This window comes from Bidens hawaiensis, unplaced genomic scaffold (assembly GCF_021521415.1).
Source record: "Bidens hawaiensis isolate Kalapana, Puna unplaced genomic scaffold, B.hawaiensis_p1.1 tig00005588_1, whole genome shotgun sequence".
In the NCBI taxonomy this organism is placed as follows: Eukaryota; Viridiplantae; Streptophyta; class Magnoliopsida; order Asterales; family Asteraceae; genus Bidens; species Bidens hawaiensis.
In genome coordinates, this window is record NW_027491362.1 from 1134757 (window position 1) to 1161126 (window position 26370).

General features: G+C 37.2%; 1 protein-coding gene and 2 long non-coding RNA genes across 5 annotated transcripts; 1 reads left to right on the forward strand and 2 right to left on the reverse strand.

Moving 5' to 3' along the window:
• Positions 1–14073: 14073 nt before the first annotated feature.
• On the reverse strand, positions 14074–16278 carry LOC143630189 (uncharacterized). The gene is made up of 3 exons (XR_013153116.1): positions 15852–16278; positions 15033–15180; positions 14074–14448 (listed from the first exon to the last, which is right to left on the reverse strand). It is a non-coding gene; the product is annotated as an uncharacterized LOC143630189 (long non-coding RNA).
• A 1911-nt stretch (positions 16279–18189) lies between these two features.
• On the reverse strand, positions 18190–20500 carry LOC143630190 (uncharacterized). Of its 3 annotated transcripts, none has more exons than XR_013153118.1 (4): positions 20438–20500; positions 19559–19637; positions 19405–19468; positions 18190–19329 (listed from the first exon to the last, which is right to left on the reverse strand). It is a non-coding gene; the product is annotated as an uncharacterized LOC143630190 (long non-coding RNA). The 3 variants fall into 3 exon arrangements; XR_013153119.1 differs by lacking the exon at positions 20438–20500 and adding an exon at positions 19733–19956; XR_013153117.1 differs by lacking the exon at positions 20438–20500 and having other exon boundaries at positions 19559–19956.
• Positions 20501–21817: 1317 nt separating this feature from the next.
• Positions 21818–25360, forward strand: LOC143630247 (putative U3 small nucleolar RNA-associated protein 7). The gene is made up of 8 exons (XM_077099315.1): positions 21818–21829; positions 22013–22078; positions 22171–22260; positions 22875–23007; positions 23647–23765; positions 23921–23988; positions 24097–24145; positions 24239–25360. Exons 1-8 carry the CDS (start codon positions 21818–21820, stop codon positions 25259–25261), a joined length of 1560 nt encoding a protein of 519 aa, XP_076955430.1. The 3' UTR covers positions 25262–25360.
• Positions 25361–26370: the final 1010 nt, after the last annotated feature.

Consider the following 26370-nt stretch of genomic DNA (forward strand, 5'->3'; position numbering starts at 1 on the left):
CAAAAATAAACATGCATGTTTTTTTTTGTATTTAATCTTGTTATTATTTTGGCTTTGTTCAAAAAAAAAAATATATATATAAAACCGGGTTAATGGGCCGAAGCCCAATTCGGGTGAAATTGGGCCGAAGCCCACTTGTTTTGGTTAATGGGCTAACCGAAAAAAAAAAAGGGAAAGAGTAAATGGGCCGAAGCCCATTTTTGGTTAAATGGGCCGAAGCCCATGAAACTTTCTATTGGGCCGAAGCCCATGTGTTTTGGACATATGGGCCGAAGCCCATAATCATGTTATTGGGTCAAGCCCAAATGGGTTGGGCTAGGCCCGATAAGGTCAAGGGGTTTTGGAACGGGTTCCTAAGACATAACGGGTTATGTTTGTTAAAACTAGACCGAGCCGTAGACCAAAATGGATGTTTGATTGTGGTTGATGTTGTGATTGTAGTTAATTATTCAAAGTTTCGGTTTGTAACAATTAATTAGGGGCTATTTTGTAATTATTTATTCATATGGGTATGTAATAAATAGATTATTTGTAATATCTTTATTTTATAGAAAAAATGTATTAGGACATTTGGTTTTGTAAAATTAAAGAAGATTGCAAAATTGGAAGTTTGGGCCTTATTGGGCCGGGTATGGTGATAATGGGTCTCACAAGCCTATTAAGGGGATTCAAGCCCAAAAGGACCTAAGCCCACCAATTGAGCCCAAATGAAAGCTTATGGAAGCTAAGGCCCAAGTTCAAGCCAAATGGATCACAACGGGGTTGAAGAAGATGCTCGAAGCATTTGGATGCGGGATCGAGTGGGAGCTACAACATCCATGTGTCATGTGTCCCTTAGGATCGGACCTAAGACACACACTTGTTTCGGCTAACAAGTGTGGTCTAACTTAGTGGCTCGTGTCTAGTATAATTGTGTATGCTTGTTAATTGATTGTTTGATTGTGTGGTTGTTAGATATTAGGATATCAACTTCGTCACATAGAATTAATTAACAAAGCATAAAACGGGTTCTAATAATTATCGGTAATTACGTGACACGTAGTTTAAATAAAATGGACTTATTAACTAGCCGTCTCACGCCCATAATAAAATGGTTTTATTATAAATTAGAATTTTGAAAATGGTTTCAAAATATCATGTTACTAAATGCATGTTAGAACATGATTTAAAGTTTTACAACTAGAATTATTAAAACTAAAAATCCCTTTTAAAATTAAGGATAACAAGTTAAACACCATCCTTTTGTATAACGCTTAACATATTAGTAAGCTCTTAGTGGGAAAAAGGTCACCTAACCGCGTAGAGTAAATTAATATGTTGAGGTAATATTGGCATATAAATGGGAAAAAGGTCACCTAACCGTTTGTATGTTGATATTACAAGTTGATACAAGTAGGACGACTTAAATTGGAACCATGTGAAGAGGGTCACCCAAGCATGGGGTCTAATAGGTGTTGATGGGATAAACATGCCGACACGAAATATGATTTCGAACCGGTCCCATAAACTCTAGAAGTTGCAAAAGGGTTTGCAATTGTTATGAATAACTACCTTGATAAACCGACAATGGGAAAAAGGTCACCTAACCGGAGTCGGGTTTGTCGTTGGATTCTAGATTTTAATTATTAATTATATTTGGTATATATAAAAGGGTATTAATAATTAAAAGGTAAAACACTAAAATGAACTTAATTAAAATTCTGCAGATGGCCGCACACGTCGACGACAACATAATCCCTAACGTCCAAAACGTATCTCTCCGATCTATTCTCGCTAAAGACCGTCTTAACCACAATAACTTTTCGGATTGGTTCCGAAATTTAAGGATTGTTCTAAAACAAGAAAAATTATATCATGTTTTGGAAACACCTATCCCCGAAGAACCGGAAGAGGGAACTGAGGTCGAATACATGAATTGGGTCAAACACACGGAAGATTCCATTCAAGTGTCATGCCTCATGTTGGCGACTATGGTTCCCGAAATCCAAAAGGATTTCGAAAACCATAATGCGTACGACATGATTACTCAACTTAAGGAAATGTTCCTTAAGCAATCGAGGGTTGAAAGGTTCGAAACGGTTCGAGCCTTGCATGCATGTAGAATGGATGATAATCAACCAGTTTCAACTTATGTACTTAAGATGAAAAGTTACATTGATCGCCTCGCCAAGCTCAATTGTCCCATCTCAAAGGAGTTAGCAACGGATTTGATCCTTAACTCTTTGTCGAAAAGGTTCGACACTTTCGTGTTAAATTATAACATGAACGGGTGGGACAAAAACATTGGAGAACTTCACTCAATGCTTAAAACAGCCGAGGCGAGCATGGGTAAAAGGGTTTTGCCCGTGTTTGCGATCAATGAAGGTAAATCCAAGAATCGATCTCAACCCAATTCTAAGGCTAAGGTAGCAAAAAGAAAGGGTCCTCCTGTGCATCTTAAGGGTAAGGGCAAATCACCGGTTATGGCAAAGAAACAAAAGGTTGTGGAACCGAGGGGTCATAAGGATGATCCTTGTTTTGGTTGTGGGGAGACCGGACATTGGAAACGCAATTGCCCGGTCTACCTAAAGGAGCTAAGAGACAAGAGGAATGCGGGGCATGCCTCGGGTAATGTCTTTATGATTAATATTGAGCTAAATCTTATTTCTTCTAACACATGGGTATTGGATACCGGATGTGGAACTCATATTTGCAATTGGTTGCAGGGGTTCAAAAGGAATGAAGACTTAAAGAAGGGCGAAGTGAGTCTTTTCATGGGCAACGGTGCAAGGGTGCACGTGGTCGCTAGAGGAGACTTCACTTTATCGCTTCCAAGTGGTTTGGAAGTTGTTTTGAGAAATGTTTTGTATGCTCCTAGTTTGACTAGGAACATTATTTCCGTGCACCTTCTTAGACAATGTAACTTTGACTTTAAATTTGTAAAATCAGAAATGCATGTATCATCTAATGGTATCTTTTATTTTAAAGCTGTACCAAACAACGGTATTTATGAATTGGTTCATGACAATACCTCAAATAGCTCATTATATCAAACTTCCACTAAAAGACTCAAAAAGGATTTGAGTGATTCCTATATTTGGCATTGTCGTCTTGGACACATAAACAAGAATCGTGTAAATACTCTCCAAAAGAATGGTCTTTTGAAAACAAATGAGTTAGGTTCGTTTGATGAGTGTGAATCTTGTATTCAAGGCAAGATGACCAAAGAACCTTTTAAAGGTACAAATGAAAGGGCTAAGGACTTGTTAGGTATCATACATACGGATGTATGCGGACCTCTCAAGCCCACTAGTAGGAATAGTGAAAGGTACTTCATTACCTTTACCGACGATTTTAGTCGATATGGGTATGTGTATCTAATGAAACACAAACATGAAGCCTTTGAAATGTTCAAGGAATTTCAAAATGAAGTACAAAATCAGCTCGACCGAACAATCAAGGTACTCCGCTCCGATAGAGGAGGCGAATACCTAAGTGATGCTTTTCAAAGTCATCTTAGAGATTGTGGAATTGTTTCACAGCTCACTCCTCCTGGTACTCCTCAACATAACGGAGTATCCGAGAGGAGGAATCGAACACTGTTGGACATGGTTCGATCAATGATGGCACGAAGCTCACTACCACCATCATTTTGGGGATATGCGCTACTTACAGCGGCTCGTATTTTGAATATGGCCCCGACCAAAAAGGTGGATCGAATACCCTATGAAGTGTGGCATGGAAAGGTTCCATCCTTTTCATATTTAAGGGTATGGGGATGCATAGTTTATGTTAAACGTGACACCCCAAATAAGCTTGAGGCTCGATCCATCAGGTGTATCTTCATAGGATACCCAAAGGATGATATAGGATATATATTCTATGATCCTAGTGAACAAAAAGTGTTTATTTCACGCAAAGGATACTTCTTAGAAACTAGGTTCCTTATGGAAGGACCTAGTGAAAAAAGAGTGGAACTTGAAGAGGTTTAAGAATCACTGGATGATACACAGTTGGTCGATACTAGCTTTCAACACGAGGATGTTGAAGATGATCAAATGGTTGATCATACACACGTTGCTCGCAGATCTAATAGGATTAGTCGACCTCCCAAGAAATATGGATTTCTTGTGGATAATTGTTACTTGGTCGATTCGGATGAACCGATCTCCTACAAAGATGCTATGTCACAACCTGATTGTGACAAGTGGCTTGAAGCCATGAGCGCCGAGATGCAATCCATGCACGATAATCAAGTTTGGGAATTGGTTGATCGTCCACTTAACTCCAACATGGTTGGATGTAAGTGGGTCTTCAAAAAGAAGACCGATATGCATGGAAATTTAGATACTTACAAAGCACGACTTGTAGCAAAAGGTTTCACGCAAACTCAAGGGATTGATTATGATGAAACCTTCTCGCCGGTCGCGATGCTTAAGTCGATCAGGATATTATTTGCCATTGCAGCTCATTTTGATTATGAGATATGGCAAATGGATGTCAAGACCGCTTTTCTAAATGGATATCTTGAGGAAGATGTCCATATGGTTCAACCTGAAGGTTTTGTCGATCCATCTAATCCTGATAAAGTATGTAAGTTAAAGAAATCAATCTACGGGTTGAAACAAGCATCACGGATGTGGAATCATCGTTTTAATGAAGAAATCAAAGCGTTTGGTTTCGTCCAAAACGGTGATGAGGCGTGTGTGTATAAATGGGCTAGTGGGAGTATAATCATGTTCCTTATTTTGTATGTCGATGATATACTTTTATTTGGAAATGATATACCAAGTATGGAAAGCGTTAAAACGTGGTTAAATAGTCGTTTCTCAATTAAGGATCTTGGAGAAGCGACATATATCTTGGGGATAAAGGTCTATAGGGATAGACAAAGGAAATTGATCGGACTCAATCAAAGTGCATACATTGATAAAATCCTGAAAAGGTTCAGGATGGAAAACTCTAAGAAAGGTTTGGTACCTATTCCTAGAGGAACCGTGTTAAGCTCATCCCAAAGTCCTAGCTCTAAGGAAGAGCAGGATAGGATGAAGCATGTTCCTTATGCTTCGGCAATAGGATCTATTATGTATGCAATGATGTGCACCAGACCGGACGTCTCGTATGCTTTAAGCATAACGAGTAGATACCAGCACAACCCAGGTGACAGTCATTGGATGGCTGTCAAGAATATATTAAAGTACCTTAGAAGGACTAAGGATATGTTTTTAATATATGGGTCTGGTGAGGAGGAACTAGTCGTAAAGGGTTACGTGGATGCGAGTTTCCAAACTGACCGAGATGATTCTCGATCACAGTCGGGATATGTCTTCATTTTGAATGGAGGCGCTGTCTCTTGGAAGAGTTCGAAGCAGGATGTTGTCGCGTTATCCACTACAGAATCTGAGTACATCGCCGCTTCAATGGCAGCCCAAGAGGCTGCATGGATGAAAAAGTTCATCATGGATCTAGGAATTATCTCTACCATTCAGGAGCCCCTAGAGATATTCTGTGACAATGAAGGTGCTATTGCACAGATCAAGGAGCCTCGTGCTCATCAGAAAACGAGGCACATTGAGCGCAGATTCAACTACATAAGGGATGAAGTTGAAAAGAGAAAGATATGTATTCATAAAGTTCATACCGATCAAAATATTGCGGACCCACTCACGAAGCTCCTCGATAGGCCAAAGCATGAGGGTCATGTTTGTGCATTAGGACTTCGGTATTCTAGTGAGTGGATTTAATCTGTGTTTAGTGTTTGTATAAAAACGAATGTAATGGGTATCTCATGAAAATTAATTATGTTTTAATTTTTCAATGGGTTATGTTCTATATTTGCATGTTTAATCCATGAATGACTTATGTTGTTCTAAATGTCCGTAGTCGATCATGCTTGTGGGAACAAGTATGAAGGTAAGACTATTATGAACCCAGATTGGTTGATATTCATGTGATGAATATAAGGCATAGGTTTGCCACCAAGGTTCATAGATATTTGTGGGATACAAATATTGGACATGATCCGCTCTCAAGGATCACTGCATGGAGTTAGTGCAACTGATCATAAGTAATCCTTGAGTAAAGGCGAGTATCATTGTGTCCTTTGACCTGAGATGCATATTGGATCTGGTTTTTCATCAAGTCTGATAACTTGACTCTCTTCTTTGTTATTTCGGTAACACGATGACGTAAAAGAAAGAGCTCAGATATCATACGAGATGTCAACAAGGATGTATGCAGTCAAGATGGGATTTGTTCCTCTTATGTGTTGAGAGTTTAGATGTCTAAGGCCTGTTAAGTTAAATCATTGAGAGAATGATCACTCTGTGTCTCTTCGATTTGACAGGACATCTAGTAACAAAGGGATGTAATGATAAGACTTACCTATATCATATCAAGTATGGACTTGAAGGGGATGATGTTATTGAATGGCACTTAGTCAAACACACTAGGGATGGTGACCTGTTGTTAGGCGGTATTCACCATTAGCATTAACTTCTTATGAGTCTCGTGCAAGTGGGAGATTGTTGGAATACCGTATGCCCGAGACACATAATTAGGTTAATGTGGCTAGCCGTGTTTGATCCAAGTCGGGTCATACCCAATAACGAGTTAGACACACACCAATTATGTATTTGTTAAGATAAGATCTATAAGACAAATACAGAACACGACACATTCAGAAAAACGGGTTTCTGAATAATTACTTGAAAGTGTTAAATAAATTAATTGGTTAATTTATTTATTCAAATAATTATTATTGGAATGATTATTTAACTATGTGTTCTTTTATAAAATGGTTTATAAAAGATGGGGTGTTTATATATTTTATAAAGTATAAAATAAATAATAAAAAAAAATAAATAAATAAATAAATAAATATATTTGGGGCCGGTTTTGGGTGGGCCCCACACCCCATGGTCTTGGTCAAATCTTGTCATATATTTGGTGGAAGTTGAGTGTTTTTACTTGACAAAAAACCTAACACCATGTTTGCATTATGGTGGTGTAATGATAAAAGGAAAGATCAAGATCAATATACATACTTTTCAAGAAAACAAAATAAACACAAGTAACAAAACAACAACCCTTTTCTTTCTTTCTTTGTTTCTTGGTTCGGCCGAAATCAAGAAGAAAGATTCGGGTCTTGGTTTTTCGTGTTCAAGCTCCCTAACATAGCTCGGTGTGTGTTGGAGGCTCGGGGTATATTCCGTTTGAGGATTTTCCCTTTGAAAGTCTAGCATCAACATCATCATCTTCTTCAACATCAACTACACTCTTAAAAGGTTAAGAATGTAAGTGTTTATAGTTTTGATAGTTTAGTTTTTCCGTATCATTTGATCCTTGCTTCGGGTTTCTAATAAATAGATTATTGGTAATCTTATGACATGAATAAACTAGGTTGTTCATGAACATATCTTATATAAACTTGTAATATATACATATATAAACACATGGATACATATGTTTAGTTTGTAAATATCACGCTTCCGCCTTAATTAATGACTAGTTAAAGTGGTTAACTAAGTTATAAATTCCATAAGTTCCATAGAAACCCAACACGATCTACATGTTACTATCAAATAATGACATCCTAAAGTTCGATGCATATTCAGAAACATGGGAAGTCTTTTCGTCTCCTATTCCATATGATGAATCTAGCACTTCAAATCTATCAATAAAGCCTGTGAAGTATGATGGTTGGTTGGGGCTAGCTTGTAAACCAACAAATACAATTGGTTTTTGGGATATATGGGTTCTCGTGGATGAACGATGGGAGAAAATAGATGATGCTGTTGTAAGTGAGAATGAAAGGGAGTCACTGAATGCGCTATATGGTTCGGATACAAGTGTTATGGTCGATGCAGGTACGCTCGTGTTTTGAATGGCATCCCTTATCAAATGTTTTCCTTCTTATAAGATTTCGAGCCACTTGATTGGGTGTGTCCGCATGCGGAATCAGTCATAGACTAATTAACTAGACAGGATGGATGTTAAATTCTTAATATTGTTTGTTTTAGACTCAGATTGAGATATGTACGGTGATATATATGTAGTCATTCTTCTTGTAGTTATAGTGTGTCATTTACTTAATATTGTGTGTTATAAAAAGAACTAATATTCAAACACAACCCATGTTAGACAATAAAAGTTAATAAAAAAATATGAAGGTTGAATGCTTTTAGAAAGAAATGTTTTCTACCTAAGGTTTTGCATGGGGCACATCAATGTAACTGATCATTACAAAAACCAGTTTAAAACAAGTTTCTAATCATTTGAACTTGTTTCTTTCTTTCTTTCGGGTACTTGGTATTTATGTTCGTCAAAACACTAATAGATACAACACGTCACTAAAAATGTAGTATCTCTTGTCTTTCATACACTCTATTATAATGTATTATAGACTTAGGTTATTATTATGTATTATAATTTGATAATGGTCACAAGCCATAAAACAAAAGTCAAACATGACAAAAGTCAACGGCAGTTATTCAATGGTTATGATAGTTTTCTGGTACTATAAACGAAGGGATATAATCTCCTTGTATGTGCCATTTCATATACTATAAATAGGCGATCAACTTTAAAGAATCATTGGTCAATTTTGTAATAATAAACAGTCTGCTTTAACTTTGACTTGAAGACCAGATTTACCAAATTGATCCATGTTTTCTTAATTTAATCATTTGTTTATGGATGATTATATTGTAATAATGTGTTATTAGCATACAACACACTCATGACTAAAGTGTATAATTTAAACACACCTAATTAAGCATATAGCGTGTGACCAATAGCAAAATCATTGGTTGCTCATAGTTGGATCCCCTATGGGTGGATGATCAATGCATGGTTCGGAAAACAATAAAACAAACTTTCAAATGGTTTAGAAAACGATAAAACAAACTTTGTAAATCTCACAAAGAATAATAAGGCATGCTGATGTGACATATGACTAGCAATATTGGCAATACGTCTAAAACAACAAAAAGGTTGGAGGTTGTGATGGTGACAAGTCATGTTTTAATTTTTCTTTCTGGTTTATGCTCCAGAAGAAAAGTGTAACTTGGTAATGATATAGATGCAAATGTGTATGTTAAAATTTTTAAATAGAGGAAAATTGTGAAACAATGTTGTTTTTTGTATATCTCCATGTGGATGTGAAGACTTCGTTTCTGATATCGGTCTACTTTTATAATAGGGTAATTTATGAAAAGAAAAAAAAATCTTATTAAGATACCTAACACTTGAGAATACGATGATAAGCATTTGTATATAATTTATAAAAGACAAATAATCACGCATATTAAAGCTAGAGTTAGATTTAGTGGAATTAAAAATCTTGCAAGAATATAATTGAATACAAATCAAACGTGGTAAAACCCTAATAAAATTGGAGGACTTCAAAATATAGGAACCTCAAGCTTCAACCTATCCACGGGAGAATGATAAAACCTAAAGACATATCCTCTTTCTTTGGGTCGAAAACCATAGTTCCACAAATGTGTTTGCCTCTGAGAAACCCTAAACCTCAAATTAAAGATACACAAAAAAGCTTTTAACATGATAATAGAAAATCAGTATGAAAAAAAACTGCCCTGATCCCGCATAATCGGCTTAACGAGCCTTCAGATATGATTCCGTTTTTGCTTGGATAATATTGTTGTTGGATCATGTATGGAAACCTATGTGGCAGTGGTGTGGTGGTGGCTGAAGAGGTAGGTCCCAGCAGAGCCCAGTTGGACCCGCATGACTCACCTTGAAAAGAGACGTCTGCGCGGAAACCAACTGGATCCGCAGGACCCACCATGCTCAGAGACGTGACGTCCTTACGCGCAGTACGCAAGCTGTTCCCGCAGGAAATGCCTCCCAATGGTGAAGTACTCCGCCTGTTCCCGTAGCTGCGGATACAAGCCATCAGGGAAGGCCACCCGCACAGCAAGGCTACACGCACAAGGCACTTAGCTCTCAAAATAATTCAGTAATGTCACCTGAAGAAGAAATGAGCAAAGCCGGGAACAATCCCGCACAAAGGCGGGAGGGGGAATACTCCCGCCCAAATGAGCCAGTCCGTACGATACTGGAGGATCTTTTGTACTGTACCTGACGATGTATGGGCAAAAGATCTGACCAGAGATACGACAGCTCATTGACAACAGTATGGCGAGCAGCATGCTCTTGTACTGTATGTCACTATTAGCCGCTGCCTACTCACCAACTCCTGTCATACCACGTGCATAGTCTGCAGTTGGTGGAAAAGGAATAGTACACAGCAGGCCTGGTCACTGTCAGCCGCTGCCTACCCACCAACTACCAGCATGGCACGTGCGTAGGCCACAGTTGGTAGAACAGGAATACTATTCAGCCGGCTATACCTTCTTGGAAACCTACATTCGGCTATAAATACCCCAAATGGTATGATCATCTTATCTTATCTTGTATCTTATATCTTATGCCTGATATCTGCTCTAGCAATCTCTTAATATACACTTATATTCAAGAGCAATCTAGTCTGATTCTCACGCCGGAGGGTGGTCACAAGGAGGTACCCCCCCTTCTCAGTGACGAGCTCACGGTGTCTGTTTTGCAGATTATCATAAGAACCATCTTTGCCGGATCTAAACCCACGTGGGAAACATCTATTTAACCCCCAGATTATCCGTAATCTGCCCGGGGTCGATTAGTGTTTCTTCATTGGCGCCATCCGTGCATAAAAGCTAGAACTTAATTCTTTTTCAGTTTTCTCAAAACTTCTGGAAAGATGGTTAAAGAAACTCCGGTAACCACAACCCCAGCTACTGGGGGGAATACCGACGACTACATAGTTTTTACGAACACTACCCCGGTTACCCAAGCCGGGGTAAGTGCGGTAAATTTTACGAACACTACCCCAGTTACCCAAGCTGGGGCAAGTGCAGTAAATAATCTCTCACTGGGATTCACCGATACCCAGTTAGAGAGACAAGGAACGAGGCTCCCCCGCCAAACACTCGATGAAGTTAAAGCGTGGGCGGAGGCACGTCAAAAAGAATTCCAAGCTGAGTTGGATGAACGCTTACGTTCACTCCAACAGCCTGAGGAATTCATAGAGTACTTGGATGATGATTCGGAGGAATCCGATAGTGACGCAAACCCTCGTCATAAGGCGAAAGGGAAGCGTAAGGAAACGGACTCCCAACCGAAAAGGCATTTTGGAGAAACCTTCAAACCAAAAAACGCGGGTGGAAACCCACGTGACTTCTCCAAAACATTTACACCAACTGCTGCAAAGGCGGGAACGTCCAAATTTGCAAGGGACATTGCGGAAGCAATCGTCCCGAAAAGTGCCAAACAGATGTCCAACATCGGCACTTACGATGGTATATCTGATCCAGACGATCATTTGAACAGGTTCATAGCGGGGGCAACCGTCAGTAGTTGGACGGAACCTACGTGGTGTTACATGTTCCAAATGACGCTTGTGGGGGCAGCTAGAGCGTGGTTCGATCGTCTACCGGTCCACCACATCTACGATTGGGAAGACTTCCAGCAGAAGTTTAGCCAACACTTCAGCCAACAAAGAAAGTATACCGAAGAGCAATGGACAATCCTCAATTGCATTCGAGAGGAAGATGAATCTTTGCCAGACTTCATCACTCGCTTCAACTCAAAGAAGCTAAGTCTGGGTAATATTAGCGAAGATCTTGTTCGCGCTGCTTTCATCCAGGGCGCGAACGACCCGGAGCTCATCCGCACCTTAACGGGTAGAGATGGCATGCCATCCACATGGGATGCCATCATGACAGTAGCTAAACGATTTGCGGAAACGGAGAAGCAACTGGATAGAGATCTCCCCCAGAGCACAAACCTCTACACTCAGAAAACAAGAGAAGACAACGTCCTTACCGCCCGACTAAACAAAAAGCGGAAGCTAGGTATTTGGCAGTCAAGGGTAAACTTTGACACCTCATCCGGCTTGCAACATCAGTTGGGCGGAAGGGATAACGTACAGTCGAACCAGAACTCCAGATGGACGCCACTCACCAAAAGCGTCACCGAGATATTCGCCACTGAGGAGCTCCCATGGCCAAAGGCTCCAATAATCCGACATCGTCACAATGCTGATCGGAGCAAATACTGTGACTTTCACAGGACAAAAGGCCACAACACTGAAGAATGCACAGACGTAAAGGACATCGTCGAATCATTTGTCAGAGATGGGACGCTCGCGCACCTCGTGGCGTAACGAACGCTGAGCAGGCTGATGCGTGTAGAACCCCAGTTTGGGAAAACACGAATAAAACTGCAGCTTCAATGTTGGAGACTACATACTGCGTAAACAACGAGATCCCGAACCATGTGCATATCGGCTCGATGGCACTCCCAACCCAACAACATGGAAGGGAGCTCAATTACACAGTGCATGTAGATCAATTCAAAACTTGTAAAGAAAAGGCCCAGAGCCACTTCTAATGGAAATGATTCTCCTTATCACATTGGCGCTGATGATTTTACATTTATACTTATGAACTTTCCACACGGATATGCCGGTCTTCACCGCATACATAAGTGTGAAAGAAAGTCGTTGCGTGGGGAAGGCGGCAAAACCCGCATAAACCCAAAAAACGGCAAACCTTCACGCAGGTCAGTTAAAGGTAAAGTTTAGTCAACCCACTAAATGAAAGTGCCGGTCTATCCGCACGAATCATGATAGAGGAAACTGAACACTAACCTATTAACAACCGCTCGTCGAACGGTTAATTTATTCAACACTGATATGCCGGTATTCACCGCATAATTACGTGGAAAGTCGTTGCGTGGGGAAGGCGGAAAAACCCGCATAAACCCAAAAAACGGCAAACCTTCACGCAGGTCAGTCATAGGTAAACTTTGGTCATCCCACTAAATGAAAGTGCCGGTCCTAACCGCACAAATCATGATAGAGGAAACCGAACTAACCTATTGACAACCGCGCGTCGAACGGTTAACTTATTCAAAATACTTAGAAAATTTCTAACAGAAGGATGAGGAAAACCTCCACGCAGGTCAGATGTAGGCAAAGTTTAGCCATCCTACTAAGTGCAAGTGACGGTCTTACCCGCACAATCACGAACGAGGAAGCAAAACTTCAACCTATTATCTACCACGTTCAAAGGTTAACTTATTCTAAACACTTAGAAAATTTCAAAGGAAAAGATGAGGAAAACTTCCACGCAGGTCTGATATAGGTAAAGTTTAGCCATCCTACTAAGTGCAAGTGACGGTCTTATCCGCACAATCATGAAAGAGGACGCAAAACTTTAACTTATTATCTACCACGTTGAAAAGTTAACTTATCTAAGTACTAAAGAAATTGCTAAGTTAAATCAGAAGATGCGTGAAATAAACAAGGCAAGGGATTGGCAAATAATCTTTATTCCATCGAAATTCAAATATTACAAAGATTGCTGGGTACATACCCGCATACAAAAGAAGCTATACAAAAATAAAAATCTACTCTAATGGTGGAAAGGGATCTTCAGGATCAAGCTTCAGGACCACTTCCACTTGGACCAGCACCATCAGTAGAGTGTGGCGGTTCAAGGAAGGTCTTTAGAATGGCTAGCCCATCATCAGCAGCAGCAACTTCGTTCACCTTCTCCACCACCGGATGCGGGAAGGCGACATACTGATTCACTGCTTGGTCATATACAGCTTCAGTATCAACATCATATAAAGGGAAGTTGGAAGGCGGGATGACTTTCTCAACGAACCCTAGACCAAGCAGGAAGCCAGCCTTTTCCCCATCCTCGTGAGAAGCGTTGAGGGCTGCGCTCATGGCATCGTCGTATGATGTGTCCGTGAAGACTCGATGCACAACCTACAAGAAAAAATACAAGTATCAAAACCTTTTCTATTTACAAAGAAAAGTGTGAAGACATTAGGAAGCTAAGCTTACCTGCGACAACGCTTCTCGAAGAAGCCATATAATGGTGTTCTGTTTTAGTTTATATGTTCGGGGACGACAAACTATGAGAGAGGCGTATGTCTTGTTTTTCAAATAAAAGAAAAATATTAAATAGTGTTCTGTTTTAGTTTATAAATAACTAGTATTTCGACCCCCGCAACGAAACCGTAGCCGAATACATATACAAATATGAAAGACATTTCGTCGAACATATGGTGTGCACACCATAACCAAATCAACACTTTTGAGTTGATTTTGACAAAGTTAAATGTGTCGCCACGCCTTGCGCGGTGTTTGTGACAAAGTAAAACAAACCAGTTAACATCTAAAAATGTTAACGCCAGTGGAAACGCAAATGCAAAAAAGAAATATATAACCAAACTTCGTAAACGTGTCCAGACAATCTCAAAAGTGTGCAATTAAAATAGGCGATCAGCTTAATACCAAGCCCGCATTTTGACATCATAGTTGTATACTTGTATTCACATTATACATCATATACCAAACATGTCAAATCCCACCTAATAATATAGGTGTGTGACCTGCAACAAAATAGAATAAAAGCAAATTACGCTAATCATAATAGAAATATACGTGTAGTATACATCTATGAATAGTGTTAGTAGAATAAAGTGATTAATTAAAAGAAATATGTACTAAGTAATCATTAAACAGTTAGGACTTTAGATTTTTTTTGAATCTGTGATTCAGTAAAGGTAAAACATGTTTCTAACGAATCATCATAGTTTTGGATCATTATATTTTTATGCTTTAACTCATCTTAATCTAACGAGGACTCTTATTAATCTACCCTGGAAAGATTATTTCAATATCATAATGAAAATCATACATCCATTAAAGGTACTGCCCTATTTTACAACTTGCAGTCAAAATAACATGAGTTCTATTGTGCTGTTAATATACACATATAGGCATACGTTTTCATATACAAAGTTGGATCATTTAACATTGCTTCAATGAGTCAATGATAACACTATTAGACTATACACAAACTATCAGAGCCGTTCGAAAATTACAACTAAACGAATCAGAATTTATCAAATTCGGATGCAATTAAATCGTGGATTCAAAACAGACACCTATATCAGAAGCGAGTTTCACTAACCTTGGTAACCATTTTGCATCCATCGTGCCATATTTTCAGACAGTGGCTGCTGACTCAACCTCAACCCATTCGAAAGAGCAGGCACCACCACCTAAACAGATCTTGTTTTCAGACGTATCGCGGAAATCATGATTGAAATTAACAGAATCTGAACACAGTTATTGAACATTGATTATAAGCACCAAAAACTAAAAAACTAACATAAGCAATAATCAAAAAGTCAAAAACGGTCGTTTTGTAAATTCTTTTATGTTGACGATGGCTCAGGTCCAGCATTGGCTGCAAAACAGGTTGTCACGCCATAAACTGGAATATCATCACAGCCAAAGACCTTACACAACTCGCTAATCAAACAATAGTTGTGGCTAAAGGGCAACCATGATAAATATGATCGACAATTAACAAAGTTAATTGTTGTGTCTGATTTTTTATGGGGCCGCTAGCCACGAATAAAAGAAGGTTAATGAAGAGTATTGTCACATATTCGTAAGACCGGGGAGGCTTCGACATCACTCGTGAGGGTAGGATCCACATTAATTATCATAATCAATGCCCCGCCAAGATACAACACTTAGGTGTTTGTGTCATGGCTGCATATAATACAACGTATTCATATATCCATATCATCACACCCTCTCTATCAAAGCGAAAATGAAATTAGTCATAAATACGGAAGAGGATTCCAACAAAGGGCTCAACATAGCATCATATCCCCTAAGGTTTACGAACCACAACTGACTTTATGTAACATTAATTAAAACGATAAACACAATCCTTAGTCATAAATCATCGCATCATAGACAACTTACATTTTCAAACATTTTCCGCATTGTAGTTTGCACCTTTCATCTTGTTTGTTATACCATCTTAACCGAACATGGTCCTTGTAAACAACCACCGTCAACCAACCTAGAAGCCAAACCTGAGAGTCAAAGCAATACTATTATTGGTTAGGAAGGTAAATACTAAAATCGCATAAATACATGTATTTTACTTGATATAATAAAGCTAACATTTATGCAATCACATATCTTGTTCTTTTTCTAACTTCTCTTATGACTCAAAAGATTACGTTTAAATGTATCATTGCTTTATCACAACAATACTTGACAGCCAACAACAACAACAAAGTTGCAGGCAACAACGCCCATTAGACGCAAATCGAAATATCCATATGAAAAGTACCTGGAAAGCAGATACTACATCGAATATATGACTTTCAAATGACCAGGCTGCACAAATAACACTAATTGAAGATGAGGCCGATGGAGAATACTTGCGAGAGCGTTGTTAGCCGGATGAAAGACTGCTGTGAAAGAGAATTGGCGAGAGTGAGGTTAGGGCAAAAGAGAACATGAGAACTCAGAAGCTAACACGTATTAAACAGAGACCACGTGTATGCACATAACATTCACTATCCTGGTAACAAACCTCAAAGCAAAAGTTACAATTCAATTAAGCATAATTTTGAAGGAACAGTAAATATGTGAGAGAGACTCAGGTTGAAAATTAATATATATAATAACTAGGTTATAACCCGTGTATTACACGGGTTTAGGTACAAAAAAGCTAAACTTAACATCATTGTTACGTTTACCATGTATTGACAAAAGCAAATTATTAGACAACACGACCAAATAATAGGCCACTAACATTAGGATAAAAAAATAAAACCGTTTGATAACGCGAAACAAAAAAGTTATTGTAGTCTAATTCACCTTATGTTTTAATTTCCCCCTCTTTTAAATCAACTTTTATTGTGACACAAAATAGGAATGTGTGTACTTTTGGGGAAAAAAGAAATTAATTATAATCACTTTAAATATGTAGTTGTATATAATTTTTAAGCTACGCATATGTATAGTATTTATGTAAAGTATTTATATTTAAGCTATATTCATTTTGTTTAAGAAGGATTTATGGTTTGGGAACACACTTGGCGACTGGCATAGCTTTCTTCCCATTAGACCCGTTTTCTTTTAAGTTAAAGAGGAATATGATCTGAATTAGCTATAGGTGAAAAAAAAACAAACAGAACCGGAGCCCAAAAAATATCGAACCGGTATTAGTGTATAATCGGGATATTGAAGTAGCGGTTAAAATTTATTGCAACTATGTAGCATGTCAAACCGCGCTACATAATAAAATTTAATTTAAGTGACATCGATTATGGTTCAAGAGACTAAAGCTCATGTAAAATTTAATTGAAGTATTGGTTTAGCAAGGTCACATGCAAACTAATGTAAAAAAATTTCCAAATTGCACTTATATGCAACTCATTAGCAAACAAACCTAAAACAAATAACCCGAAATAGTTGATCCATTTCTGGTTAAAACAATTCTTCATAAATTCTTTTTTGACCAAAACTTTGAACTTTGGTTCGAAATTAAAAACATGAGCCGTTTAATCCATTAGTGACCTTTTGGTTATTGTAAGTTTTGTAATTCTGATCAAACTGCCCCTGGAACGCAAATTACTAATCTAACAAATTTAACATTTGCAAATATTCTTAAATGTTGTTGATCCGTAACGATAAGTGAACTAACCAAGTAACCGGTAACAGAAAACAAACTGAAATTTGACCCGCCATCAAAATTAATTCAGTTGAAGCTCAAATCTTACAAAAACCCCAACAGTCAACTTCGACCCGTTAGCAAAATCCGTCGACGGTTGACATGTTTACAAACCGATATCAACAGCTAGTAAAATTCCAGAATAGCCCTTGTTTGCTAACTTTAAGTCAGTGACTTGTACATCAGAAACGGGCCAGAACATAAAAGTCAACTTGGATTAAGAGAAATGTCATCACTTTTGGAAGTGTCAAATTGACAAATTTGATGGAATTCCCTACACAGATCATTCGGATCCACTTGACCAAATTGACCTTAAATAGGTTTAAAATTAATAAATCATTCCTAAGATGCATAATATTCGTTTGATAAGTTCGTAAAGTTCGTTTGATTATATGAAAAGAGAGAGTTAAGAGAGAGTTAAGAGAGGGTCAAGGAGTCTCATCTCCATGTACGTTTGATAAGTTCGTCAAGTTCGTTTGATTATATGAAAAGAGTCGAGAGTCGTTACACCTATATCTCGTGTTCGTTTGTTTGATAAGTTCGTTTGATATGATTGTTTGATCCGCCTGGGCCAACACGCAACTCATCATTTATAGTTTTATACTCATCATATTCACAGACAAAAAAAAAAAACAATAAGCATGTCAAGCTGATATATCGAGATCATATTTACAACTGACGAAATTTTGGATTCATCTTCCAATCAAGCAAAGACAAACCAAAAATTCCATCTTTATAACGGTCCTTGGCTCAAATCCAAATTTTGAATCCTCCACCTGAAAATTGACAAAATTATAAATAATAGACATTATCACAAACACATAGAATGCAATCATTATTTAATAACATACACACTTACTTGCAAATCCAACAGAAAATCCGCCCTTCTTCCAAAGACCTGGTTCCATTTTCACCTGTTGATAAAAAAGACTAAATGAACATTGAGCAAGCTTTAATTACATGATAATTAAAATATGCATATCTAATTAACCATCCAGGCATACATTCAAATCACCATTTATGGTCAATATTAGCAAAGTCTAAAAAAAAAAACTGTCTGGTGCTCAATTCAACTATAACGTTCACTAATGATAAGGCACACCAAAAAAAATATAAAATGACCCAAACCGCTAACTATGATTTTGAGAAATGACATACCAACCCGGCTGCACCGACTGGTTTGTAAAAACCATTTTAAAAGTGGTCACTTCAATTCAATCAATGACTTTGATAAGAGTCGATACGGGTCACAACGGGTGCACTTCATGATAGGTAATGGGTCGTGACAGGTCGGGTTTGTTAACATCTTCATGTTTTATAAATATATCCTTTTGACATTTTGGTTAGGGTTAAAAAGAATATAAAATACCACGTTTTTAGTCATCGACTCGTTTCGACCCGTGCTGAAAGCAACTCGTTATGCAGCCACGCAGTGAGCACAAAGTGAACTATTCTTTCGCCTTTTACTAATGAAAGCAACTTGTTGCAACTGAAACATGGTTGACCCGTTATTATAAAAATTTAGTAAACTTAAATTTTCCAGTTGATTTATATAACTGTGATTTTTCGTTTAGGAATCTACTTACATAAACTTTGAAGGGTTGTTGGTACTATGACCTTCACATCCAAACCGTGTGTCTTTTCCCTTCTACAGATGCAAGTTTATGTTTTACCGGTCACTCATGTTCACTTTGGATGATATTGCTTCCTTTCTTCAAACTTCCTGGTATATATAATACAAATCATGTTATGCAATCGTCAATAGTTGATATTTAGTAAACAATATGAAAGTTAGTACCTTGTAAGGACAAAAAACTACTCTCTGAGGAATATGACTCGTGCTTAAATTTGCAAATTCTAACCTATAACACAATATGTTATATACATTAAATCATCCAAATCAAATTAAAATTGTAAGATGGTATATATACTGAATGTTCCATTTTCATCACCAGATATGAGGTGCCGTGCTTCAACATCATAACATAATGCAGTCAGGGGTACACCACTTAAAGACAGGTCATTTTCACTCTGCACTATTTTAAGCAAAAAGGATAAGAACAATTAACTGGTTAACTTTATTATGATGTACAATATGTTAGAATGTAGTTGGAATTAGAAGCTACATGTTAATTAAATTATACAATTGAAATCAGAATTGGAAACGATGCATCCCAAAAGTTACTACCGACAAGGCAATGCCCAATTTCCCAAAACTTTAAAGTTGCATGCAATCAATAGCCCAAATGCACCGAATCAAACAAACTGAAGTGAAATCATCTGATAATTAAACAGCATAGTTCAAAATCCGATTGAAATGAAGGTGGAAAAAAACTAAATCCCAATTAATGATGAGCCCATAAGAATCAAAACTTTGTTTTTAGTCGGATTGGGTTTGCTATCCAAAAGGGGGTTGCGGCGCAGCTTGTTGCCCGCTTACCTGCCACTTCATTGTAAATCGTTTGGATGTTTCTTTCAATTGCCAATTGCTAATTCTTATTAAAATGATGAGTTAGATGGTACTCACAATATGCAATCTGATTATATATAACTCATAAGATTGTTCAAAAAAATTGATCGATCACAAAAACCTGTTGATCCTGATATGGACAAAACTACAATCAAACAAATTAAAATTAATCAAAAGAATATGTTCAAATCTGAGTGTGATATAATTATGTAGCTAGGGAAGAAACCGAAAGGATCATTCATAATAATTAAACAACCTGTAACTTGACAATAATCATCTTGAATTAAGAAGATAAATCAACAAATTAGCAAATAATAACCTAATCAGTTTCAAATCTTTGTAAACAAAAACGCTAAATTACCTGAAATCGCTAGTGATAACCTGTGGCTCCAAATCCTTCCGGGTCCATCAAATCGCTCCATATGGCAGTGATCGAGAATGGAAATCACGAGAAGGAGAAGGGGACGAATTAGAGTGAGGTTGGATGGGGTTCCAAGACGTATATGCAACCGTCAAATTCTTAACGGTGGTGAAGTCATGTGTCTGATTAAGGTGAAGTGAAAATAAGAGGGGAGGGTTGATTTAAGTGAAAATAGATTGGGCTAGCTGACCGTGTCCTATAGTGGGTCACCCAGTAATGAATAACTATGCATTATATGTTTGTTGGCCGTTAACAAAAAATAATCTATGAGCATCCACAATAATGATGATTTTTAATATGTTTTTACTAGTGCCACATGTCCAACTCGACCATTTAAAAACATCAATCCTCTCTCATATCTCCTCTCTCCTAATAACACCCAAAAAACATCCAAATAGTTACTCCTTCGGTGGGGCCGTTCAAACCGATCGTCACTCGCTCGGATTTTGCTTGGAAAATGCTCGTTCGTGTTTTTTTTGCTTGATTGTAAACGAGCCGCTCTGCTCGGTTCGGTTTGTAAACGAACCAAGCAATGAGCAAAGGGTTGTTCAGTTCGGTTCGGCTTGAATATTTTTAATTTATTATAAATATAATTATATGAACAAATACATAAATATATAGAAACACACATTAAATAAAAGTATACAATTTTTTAAACCCTTTTAAATTTGTCCTATTCCATCAATTTAATAGTTTTATTAGTTCGATCTAAGTTTTCAGAATAATAAAAGATTGTTTACATGTTCATTACGTCTCACTTCAAACTTATTTATCCTAAAATTTACAACCTATTATACATTTGTCTAAAAATTACTAATTTGTTATTTTGCTTACAAAATATATTACTTACAACCTTCAAACTTGTTTTTTATTGAACTTTCCAAAGTGAAAAAGAAATAAATAATGCTCGAAAATCGTCCGATTCGATCTTGGCTTGTTTCGTTTTTCGCTCGGTTCAAATTTCAGCTGTTCAGTTAGATTCTGTTGTAAACGAGCCAAGCAACAAGCAAGGCTTCGCTCAGTTCGGCTCGGCTCGTGAACAACCCTATCCTTCGGGCTCAAAACAGTTTAGGTACACAAATGGGCTTGATTCTGTTGGGCCTGAGAAAGCTTTACGGGCCTACTTTTTTTTAATGATTTTATGAAATGGGCCTTTTCAAGCCCATAAGCTCGGCTTTATGCTACTAACTTGAATCTTACACGATGATTTAACTAAACCCTAGTCGTCTTCTTCTTCTTCTTATTCTTCTCCGGCATCACCTCCTCTGTCTCCGGCGCCGTATTCTTTCACCGCCACTAGATAGATTAACTGTTCGAAAAATGGATATACATGTAAGTATTTAACCTTCTGTCATGTAATTTATAATTTACCATGTCATCAGTACTGTACAAATTATGTATCATTTAAAGCAGAATCAATCGATGTGGTTTAAGTCTGGGATTAATTTCAGTTACTATAGGGTACGTGGGTTTAGTTTAAAGTTAAGTAATTTACATTATAATGGATGTTTACAGGATGTTTCTGATGATCTTGAAATCAAAGTAAAGAAGTACCAGAGGGGTCAAGGTGCTGACTTGGAGGTATTATTATTATTATACCCAATTTCTGATTTTTTTAATTAAATTTAAGTTTTGTTTAGGTTGGATTTTGAAAATTAGTATGATTTTTGCAGTCTTTGAAAGACAAAAAGTTGAAGGGGCAGCTTGCTGTTAAAGAAGACCTGTTTAAAAAGTCTGCAAATGCTGCTGCAAAGGCGGAAAAGGTGAAAATTTAACATTTTGTTTGATGTAGGCTAGTTGCATGCTAAGAAGTTAATGCCGAAAAATATTGGACCGATATCTGAGATATCGGTTATCGCGGTGGGATATCGGTAATTTTAATATCGTTTAAAATTCATATATATAGCAATTTAACACTAATAATTCAGTATACTCTCCTACCATTAACAAATTAACCCTTTGCAACTTGTAAAACACTAACAATTGTGGTACGTAGGAACTGATTAAGACTTAAAACACTAACATTGAACACTAAAATTTGATAATTAAGACTTAAAAACACTGATATCGGGATATATCGGTCAGTATCGACGATTTATCGGTATTGACTATTTGACAGATGTTTTACCAAGGGAACGACAAGTAACTGGTATGTCATCAATATTTTATTGGCGATATCAACTGCATAGATTGCATGGTTCTTGTTAAAGAGAAGAAATTGAGTACATTTGTATGTTAGAACAATATTGGACAAATTCTTTTTGGATCTGTGGTGTTTGGTTAATTTGCTTTATTGTTTGTAAAAAGAATTGTATATGTAATGTAGAATGTATAGAAATTACTCGCAAACTGATTGTTTCACATTTACATTTTTTAGTGGCTTATGCAAACCGAGGAAGGTCGGCTGGAACCTGAAGGTCTTGAGAAAACATGGAGGTTTAGCCAACAATCAATTGCTAATGAAGTTGATGTTGCCAGTAGAAAGAATCAGTTTGATCTTGTCTTACCAGGTCTGCACATCTACTCTGATTGTTTCTTATCATTTTGCTAAACTCAAGTACTATGCATTGTGATAGCATCATATTTTTTGCAAAGTTTGGTTGCATATTCAGGATAAGATTTGAAAGTGATTGTGTGAAACTAAATGATGAACTATCAGATGCAGATAATTTGTTATGACTAAATATTAAAGAGAGCTATAGAAAAATGTTTCGTATGTTTTACTGTTTGGAACATTGGTAGGCTGATTATTTAAGGAATCAATAGAAAACATTACAAAAGAAAGCCATTGGTGTGAATAAAGCAGAGGTTGATTGCGTTTTGGAAATAAAAGTTTCTCAGATTAGGCTAAAGTTAAGCTTATAAGCAGTTAAATAAGATATACATTTTCCTACATTAAATAATTACTTTTGCTGCAATTGATGTAAAATACTCATTATTGGGCTCTTTTAAGTAATCAGATGTTTATCCAAACATGCAAAATTAATCATCATTTTATTGTAAATGGGAGTCGCCACTAATAAGATATGCAGTTTTGAAATGTAAATCCTAAAACCTTCTTTGTTACAGTTTCAAGCTCTTATGATTTAGAAGTTTTTTTATTTTTTGTGGCTTTGTGCTTACTTTTCTTATATTATCTGCTTGAACAGATCTTGGTCCTTACACACTTGATTACACCTCAAGTGGTCGATATATGGTATCAGCAGGACGCAAAGGCCACCTGTCAATTATAGACTTGCATACTTTGAAACCTATCAAAGACATGCAGGTATATTATATCTCAAGTTTTCAACCTACCATTATATTTGGAACGAATGAGTATATGGTTTTGTTCAAGCTTTTCTTTTCAGTTTTTAAGGTTTTTATTATAGTTAACTATAAAATTTTAGGTTACTGATTTTTGTTGAATTTGAATACTTGTAGGTTGGGGAAACTGTTCGTGATGCGGTGTTTTTGCACAATGAATTGTTTTTTGCTGCTGCACAGAAAAAGTAATGCCTCATTTTTGCTAGCAACTCTATTTATTAACTTGTTTTTTGTATGTACAAGAGATAATCAATTAATTACATAATGATTAATATCAAATTGGCAATCTACAGGTACACTTATATTTATAACAGGGCAGGCTCTGAACTTCATTGTCTTAAGGTTAGTACTCTAGAATCTCGAGAAGTAATACTTTTAATCTACTCATTATCTATAATTAAGTTGTATTTTTAACGAGATGTTTATTTCACTCAGGAACATGGTTCTGTACTTAAGCTTCAATTCCTCAAAAACCACTTTCTGTTATCTTCCATAAACAAATTTGGGCAACTGCATTACCAAGACATCACCACTGGTCAGATGATTGGAAATTACCGAACCGGCCTTGGCCGATCAGATGTTTTACAACTCAACCCTTACAACAGTGTCCTTGCATCAGGCCACTCTGGCGGTACAGTCAGCATGTGGAAGCCCACTAGTCCCGCGCCACTTGTCAAAATGCTTTGCCACCGCGGTCCAGTCACCGCCATCGCATTTCATTCAAACGGTCATCTCATGGCGACAGCTGGCATGGACAAGAAACTCAAAATTTGGGATTTAAGGAAATACAAAGCTGTTCAAACGCTACCTGGTATGGCAAAATCGCTTGACTTTAGTCAAAAGGGTATGCTTGCCGCGTCAACCGGATCATTTGTACAAGTTTTGGCAACTTCCGATTCACAGGATTACAGTCGGTACATGATTCATACAATGGCAAAAGGTTACCAGATTAGCAAAGTTTTGTTTAGACCGTATGAAGATGTTTTGGGAATCGGGCATTCAAGCGGGCTGTCTTCGATTCTTATACCTGGATCCGGAGAACCCAACTTTGATTCATGGGTTGCAAACCCATACGAGACGTTGAAACAGAGGAGAGAGAAGGAAGTGCGGGTTCTTCTTGATAAGCTTCCGCCCGAGTCCATTATGTTGGACCCCACACAAATTGGGAATTTGAGGAATACTAGGAAGCAAGAGAAGCAGACAAAGGAAGAGAAAGAGGCGGAGAAGGCGGCTGCTGTTGCTGCAGCCAAGAATGTCTCTCTGAAGAAGAAAACGAAGGGTAGGAGTAAACCAAGTAAGGTGGCAAGGAAGAAACAAGAAGGGATAGAACTGGCGAAAAGGTCGTTTGTTGAGCAGAATAAGGAGGATGGTGCGGCGAAAAAGAAGCAAAAGAGAATCACAGATGCTAGTGATTTGCCTGCTGCGTTGCAGCCGTTTGTTAGCAGGAAAAGGAGTTGAAATAAGTCTCAAATAGGTTCGGTTCGATTATGTATTTTAAAATCCAGTTTTGCAGTTTTTACAAATATGAGTTAAATGGGTTATTCAAGATTATTAATTGTTTTTTATTTTCTTTTAATTTTTAGTATGTTGATTAAATCTCGACTATCATAGTGTGTTGAAAGTTGCTTAAATCTAATTGTAGTAGGAAATAAAAAAGTCTTTTATTAAATATGTACAAGTAGTTAAATTATGCCCAATGTTAGGATTAAGAATTTAAAACTTTAGACGTACATAACTTAGTTAAATTGAGAAGAATATGGTGATTAAAAACCCTTTTCACCAACACAAGAAGTTTAGAACTAACAAAACTGTAAGAAACTGATTGTAATTGAATTACTGATATATTCTATTTCTAGATTTCTTGTGGTAAGACGTTTGTTCACCACTCCAGCACTATCTCGTCTTGGGAAGCAAGCGGAAAACGGACCATGTTCATAGTCGAACCAACACCGAGTTGGTTATAAACACCAGCTTGGTAGTTAGGCATCCCTAACGTGTGCATGTAGGTCATGCGCGGGTCAAAATTAACATCGACCGGGTAGTTAGGGGTCGGTTGAGTTTGTTTGTCCGGATGCAAATTGCTTAAAACCAAACCTTGATGGGTTGAATGGATTTACATCGGGTTGGTTTTTTTTTAAAAAAAAATTTGTGAAAATAAATTTTGTAGAGAATGGCAGTTGTGTTTATAAAACAAGTTATACCATAATATTGTTTTTTTTTTTTTTGTTTTCTTTTTGACATGACAACACCCGATAAATTTAGATAATAGTTTTCATATAACTAATGCAACAACACAATTTATGGGCACATGTTATAACACGATGTAAAATTTATTAACAACGCCATGTAAAATTGGATACAAAATAGTTTTCGTAATCACAACATTATTCTAGACCTGGGCACATAACATCATTGTATAACTGACATAACAACCCAATTTACAAACAATATCATAACAATACCATGTAAAATTAGACAACACATTAGTTTTGCAACTAGAATACTATTCTGTACCTAGGCACGTAACATCATTATATAATTGGTAAAACAATTAACAAGACATGTTT

Bases quoted from the DNA above. Each gene is read 5' to 3' on its own strand.
- LOC143630247 (XM_077099315.1), top strand. The intron at 23,008-23,646 runs GTCTGCACATCT...CTGCTTGAACAG, and splicing joins GTTTGATCTTGTCTTACCAG to ATCTTGGTCCTTACACACTT. The intron at 23,766-23,920 runs GTATATTATATC...GAATACTTGTAG, and splicing joins AACCTATCAAAGACATGCAG to GTTGGGGAAACTGTTCGTGA.